Source organism: Condylura cristata, unplaced genomic scaffold, assembly GCF_000260355.1.
Source record: "Condylura cristata isolate star-nosed mole 26May11 unplaced genomic scaffold, ConCri1.0 scaffold00033, whole genome shotgun sequence".
In the NCBI taxonomy this organism is placed as follows: Eukaryota; Metazoa; Chordata; class Mammalia; order Eulipotyphla; family Talpidae; genus Condylura; species Condylura cristata.
In genome coordinates this window covers 12,634,295-12,640,048 of record NW_004567134.1, presented here as the reverse complement: position 1 = coordinate 12,640,048, position 5,754 = coordinate 12,634,295, and the positions used below count along the sequence as shown (strand labels likewise).

Here is a 5,754-nt window from a genome sequence, read left to right as displayed (position 1 = left end):
CTCTCTGCCGCCGGGACCCCCTCTCTGCCTCAGGGACCCCCTCTCCGCTGCCGGGACCCTCCTCTCCGCCACCGGGACCCCCTCTCTCCTGCAGGGACCCCCTCTCCACCACCGGGACCCCCTCTCTCCCGCAGGGACCCCCTCTCCGCCGCCAGCCACACCATCACCACTGCCAGCAGGCATCGCGCCTCTCCACCACCACCACCACCCCGCCCCCCATCATCACACTCAGCACCTCCCTAAGGGTCCTCCCCACAGCACCGCGACCATCACTACCAGGGTCACCAGGAGCCCGGCAGCATTAGCAGCCCCACCGCCACCACCACACCGACACACCGGTTCCCGCCCGTCTCTTCTACAGCTTTAGGAATGAGCTACCTGTCACCTGTCACTCCCGCCTTGTCACCCTCTCCACAGCCTCTAGAGCCGGGGGAGTGTGCAGGGCGCCACCTTGCCCAGCCCGTCCAGAACAGGCTCTAGCCACCGCGACGGCCAGGACAGGTCTGCAGGGGCAGCTGCACCCGGGGCCCCTCGCCCCTCACCCTGGTACCATGGGTCAGGTGTGTGAGTCCGAAGGCGGGGGTGGGGTGGGCAGAGACTGGGTGCTCTAGGCAGGCTGCGCCCCCCCAGGGCGGGCTCCAAAGAGTCTCCATGTTCTGTGTTCTTCCCTCCTGGCATTTGGGATGGGGTAAACCACCCTGCTGCCCGCTGGTGCCAGCAACTTAGCAGCAGTGAGGATGGAAGGAAATGAGGAAGGAGGAAGGGAATAATGGCAGGACGGAGACTAGAAACTGGCCGGGGGGACAGGTGGGGAGGGCTGCTTTCTGCCGGATTAGTGGCCTTTTGTCGAGTGTGCTGGGTGCTGGCTTAGCTGGAGAATGGCCGCGGCAGTTGGAGGAGCTGCTGGCCGTTGATATTACCGTGGGCAAATGTGACCAGGACGAGCGTCCAAGGACCACACCGTGTAGGGACACTCGGAGCATGCCTGCCCTACCCGTCCCTCAGGCGGCCAGAACCAGTCACAGTGCGGGTGGCTGGAAGCAACAGCAGTTACTTTCCCGGGGCCCTGGGGGAGCTGGAGGCTGGAGCCCAAGCCCAAGCCTGGGCAGGGCCACACTCTCTCTGGACACTTGCTCCAGTTTCTAGCTCTGGGGCTGTTCCGCACCCCTTAGTTTCTGCCTCCATTGCCACATGGCCAGTGTCCTCTGGCACGGGACTTAGAACCCACCCAGAGAGTCCTGAGAACCTTCGTTTAATTACATCTTCAATGATGATTTTTCCAAAGAAGGTCACAGTCAAAGGTTTCAGGGATTCTGGGGCAGGGAGGTCTTTGTGAGCTGCTGTTCAACCTAGTGCGGTCACTACGCTTACGCTCCGCCCCATTTCCTTACCAGAATCGGGTGGTAATTTGCTGTCCACCATCGCCCCAAGCAGCCCTGGGGTTGCATGTCCCTCCGTCTCACTGTCTTGCTGTGTGACCTTGAGCATGTTGCTACATGTCTCTGAGTCTCATTCAACAAACAATTCTGATGTCGCCAGACGACAGGCGCTGTCCCAGACACTGAGAAACCTCCCGGCCCTGTGGGGCTTACCGCTGAGGATCTGGTGGGATAGTGGGACACAAGGAGAACAAACTCCTGTCCCGACCCCCACTCTGCCTGCTCCCCCACCTCATGGTCTCTCACTCCATACCAGTAACAGTCACTGGGCCCAGACTACCGTTGCTGACCTTTCTCGCCCAGCTAGTGGGGACCCCATGGCTGATCTGGCCTCTGCTCTTCAGCACCCTGGGGCTAGCCAGAGCCCACGCTCTGGATTCCGGGCTTCTATGGCAGCGGGCCTCCTTCCCCGGCCCAGCCCCACCCAGGGGCCGATGTCACAAAGGGCCGAGCCCCAGCTCTGGAGGGGGGCCTGCCCCGGCCTGGCCCACAGCGGCAGTGTCCCTCCCCTCCCCCCACCCCGCAGTGGAAGGTGCCTACCGGTCCCTGAGATCGGGTACTATGAAAAGGTAAACTCGCCGGGCAGAGCCGTGCCCGGAGCCAGCACATTCCAGCAAGGCCCTGCTGCCGAGGGACCCGCTCCAGCTGCTGCCCGCTCCACGACCATCCCGACCCGGGCCCTGTGCCCAGGCCACCGTCTCCCCCCACCTTACCCCTCCTCTCCCCCGGCATGGCTAACTATTACGAAGTGCTGGGGGTGCAGTCCAGTGCTTCCCCAGAGGACATCAAGAAGGCCTACCGCAAGCTGGCCCTGCGCTGGCACCCAGACAAGAACCCCGACAACAAGGAGGAGGCGGAGAAGAAGTTCAAGCAGGTGTCCGAGGCCTACGAGGTCCTGTCCGACTCCAAGAAGCGCTCCCTGTACGACCGTGCAGGCTGCGAAGGCTGGAGGGCCGGCGGCGGGGCCAGCAGCCCCTACAGCAGCCCCTTCGACACCGGCTACACCTTCCGGAACCCCGAGGACATCTTCCGCGAGTTTTTCGGTGGTCTAGACCCCTTCTCCTTTGACTTCTGGGACAGCCCCTTCGGCAGTGACCGCGTGGGCCGGGGCCACGGCATGAGGGGCGCCTTCTCCTCCGGCTTCGGCGAGTTCCCGGCCTTCATGGAGGCCTTCTCCTCCTTCGACACCCTGAGCCGCGGGGGAGCCGCCGGGCGGGCCACCTTCTCATCCACCTCCTTCGGGGGCGCCGGCTCCGGCAGCTCCGGCTTCAAGTCAGTGATGTCGTCCACCGAGATGGTCAACGGGCGCAAGGTCACCACCAAGCGCATCATGGAGAACGGGCAGGAGCGCGTGGAGGTGGAGGAGGACGGGCAGCTCAAATCCGTGACCATCAACGGCAAAGAGCAGCTCAAACGGGTGGACAACAAGTAAGCGCGGCCCGGCCCGGGCCCCGCCCAACACCAGGCCCCCGCCCGCCCGCCGGCCGCCCGCCCGGTCGCCTCGCAGGCCTCGGACGCAGCTGATGGTTAATAAACATGCCAAGTGAGTTCATAGAAACCGCTCGCCAGCTTTGTGGGGGCTGCTGATGGAGGTCGCCTTGGCGGAGGTGCGTGGTGCTGGCCGGGCGGGCCCCGTGGACGAGCGGAGGAGCGTGTGAGCGGATGGGCTGGGGGGCAGTGTCTCCCAGAGTCGGCCGTGGAGCTGGAAGCACGGGCCGGCTCTGCAGTGGTTCATGATCTCTCCTGTCTGTGCATCCGGGTCAATAAAGACCATGAGCGTCTATTCACACCCTGACTCCACACCCATCACCAGCCCTGGTGCAGGCCAAGTCTCTCCTCCGGGCTCCCAGCTCCAGCTCTCAGCCCCTGGCCGAAGTCCTTCACGCGGCTGTCCCGCCGAAGCCCAAGTTGCATCACGCTCCCTGCCTTGCTTAAGCCTCTTAAGAGGTGGCTCCCTCTCTCTGAAACCTAAAGGCCCTGGGCCCTTAGGGAGGGATTCTTTCCGGCCTTCTGCTCCGGCTTGGCGCTCAGTTCCAGGCCCTGCCTTGGAAGAAGGGCAGCTGCAGCCTGGACTTCTAAGGAGGCGGCTGAGGTTGGGAGGAGGCTGGAGGCTGCATCCTGGGAGGAGGCTCAGTTAGAGAGAGAGAGACGGCCCCCGGGACTCCTGTCTCTGTCCTCCGGCCTCCATGTGGCGAGTCCAGGCCAGGCGTGCAGGTGGGTCTGAGGCCCAGCGGTCAGGCCTGGACCCGCCAGAGGGAGGCATCTACTAGAAAACAGCTCCAGTGTTCTGATAATCTCTGGGCCACCCGAGCGCCAGCCTTTTCAGGAGTATATTTTTATTTTTTAAAAAGATTTATTTATTTAAGCTTACAGAACTGGGGTACAGGCCAGAAGTGTAGGATTCCGAGTGGGGAGCAGAATAGTCAGATCTACTGAAATACCCTGCTGAGGGAGGAGCAGTGGGCAGGTCAGGAGAGGTCTGCTGCACCATATGGGCCAGCTCCCTGGCTGGCTGGGGATTGAACTCATGCTGCAGTGGCTTCTCAGAGCTTCATAGTGCGGTGCTTTAACCCACTGCACCACCAGGGAGAGCCCTCAAAAGTGTATTTTTATTTTGGGACAGTCTCAACCTGCCAGACATGTCAGGCAGGCACTTTTCAGCCAATGAATTCAAGAATGTGGATATAACGCCGGTTGGGAGCCAGGCCGAGGTCTAGCCGCGAGGTCGGCGGTGACCAGTGGCCTGTCCTCGAGAGCTGCCGGTCTCTTGGAGGGTGTGCTGGTCACGAGCTCGGGAGATTGTGCTGACAAGCTGCACAGGGAGGCGGAGGGGTCAGAGGCTGGGGAGGAGCGCGTCAGGCCGGTGGCCCCAGGAGGCCTTTTTCAGAAACTGGGATGCGGATGAGACCATCAAGCGTGTGGCTTCCTGCACAAGCACCTGGGCAGAGGGAACATCTCGTGAGAGGACCCTGAGGCAGGAACAGGCTTTGCTTAAGGACCAGGAGGAGGTCAGTGAGGTGAATGCATGTTCCAATTACTGCCACAACTCTCCAGGCGGGGGTGGTTGAGTCACGGACATAGTAGGAACCTGAGGCATGGAGAGGCGAGGTCCCCATAGCTGGGAAGTGACTGAGCCAGAATTCACCCAGGGTACTGACTTTAAAATAATAACAGCAACAAAGCAAGGCGTGCGTCTCTGTGCGCGTGCAGGACGGGTGTGCTGGCTATTTCTGGGTCCGCAGGGCAGCGGTGGAGCCAGAGGTGACTGCGGGGTTCAGGGTTCGAGGCAGGGACTCTGGTTCCCTGGCTGTGAAGAGGGGCGTGGGGGCGTGGCCAGGAAAGGGACAGTGACTGGCCGGGGACCAGCTCAGATTCTGCTCGTCCTGCATCTCAGGCCGCAGCCCACGGGCAGGTCGAGGTGAAGGCAGGTAGGACCACAGGGTGCCAGGGATGAACCAAGAGATAAACCCCAAGAACAACTTCTGGGCTTGTGAGGGGAGAAGACAGGGAGGACTTGAACCTGGGGCAGGGGAGGGAGAGAGGGAGCTTGATCCAAAGACCCGGGGAGGGAGTCACCACATTTCCAGGTCAGAGCTGCAATAAGCACCTGTGGGAGGGATGGCTGCAAGCCTGAGTGCCCCCAAGGACAGCCCATTGGTGGGCTCTTGCAGGAAGCCAAGGGGCACCACCCCAAGATCTCTAGGAGTTGCAAAGCCCCTGGGGAGTGCAAGTACCCCGGCCAAGAGCACACAGTAGGCAACGTGGCTACTCAGCCACACCTCGAGCCCAGGACCCCTGGGACAGGCCAGCAGCTGGAGCCCCTAACCACGTTACCCACGGGGCAGGAGAGCCCGGTGAGGCACAGAAGGCCGAACCCCAGCTCCCAGTCCTGCAAGGGGACTAACTTCATCAAAGCCCCCACTACAGCATTAACCACCTGACCTCTGCCCCCACAGACCTGCTAATTTCACCAATTACTGGCCAACCGCGGCTGCGTCAAGTGGGCCTGCTTAGCTCTGACAGCTGCCGGCCAAATCCCATTACGGCCCGGCAGCCCTGGCAGTCGCCCGGCTCCGGGCTGGGTGCACAGCAGAAATCTGGGTGCTCGCAAGGCATCTGGACACCCCAAGAACTCCACCCCACGGTCGGGGCTCACCGTGTGGACACGTTTCCTGGGGCAGCATCCCCACTCCCCAACTCCCCCCACCAGCACTGGCAGTTAACGTGCTGGTCAGCGGGTGACCGGCCGAGTGCTGTGTCTGAGTCCTGTCTCGCCTGTAGCCCCATTTTTCAGATGGAGAAACTAAAGCCCAGC

The 5,754-nt window shown here is 62.2% G+C and overlaps 1 protein-coding gene across 1 annotated transcript; it reads left to right on the top strand.

The window, feature by feature from the left end:
• The first annotated feature begins 2,169 nt into the window (after positions 1-2,169).
• On the top strand, positions 2,170-2,871 carry DNAJB8 (DnaJ (Hsp40) homolog, subfamily B, member 8). The gene has a single exon (XM_004692328.1). The coding sequence runs from the start codon at positions 2,170-2,172 to the stop codon at positions 2,869-2,871; it is 702 nt and encodes a 233-aa protein (XP_004692385.1).
• Positions 2,872-5,754: the final 2,883 nt, after the last annotated feature.

Excerpts from the sequence above, each read along its gene's own strand:
- DNAJB8 (XM_004692328.1), top strand. The coding sequence starts at position 2,170 with ATGGCTAACTATTACGAAGTGCTGGGGGTGCAGTCCAGTGCTTCCCCA.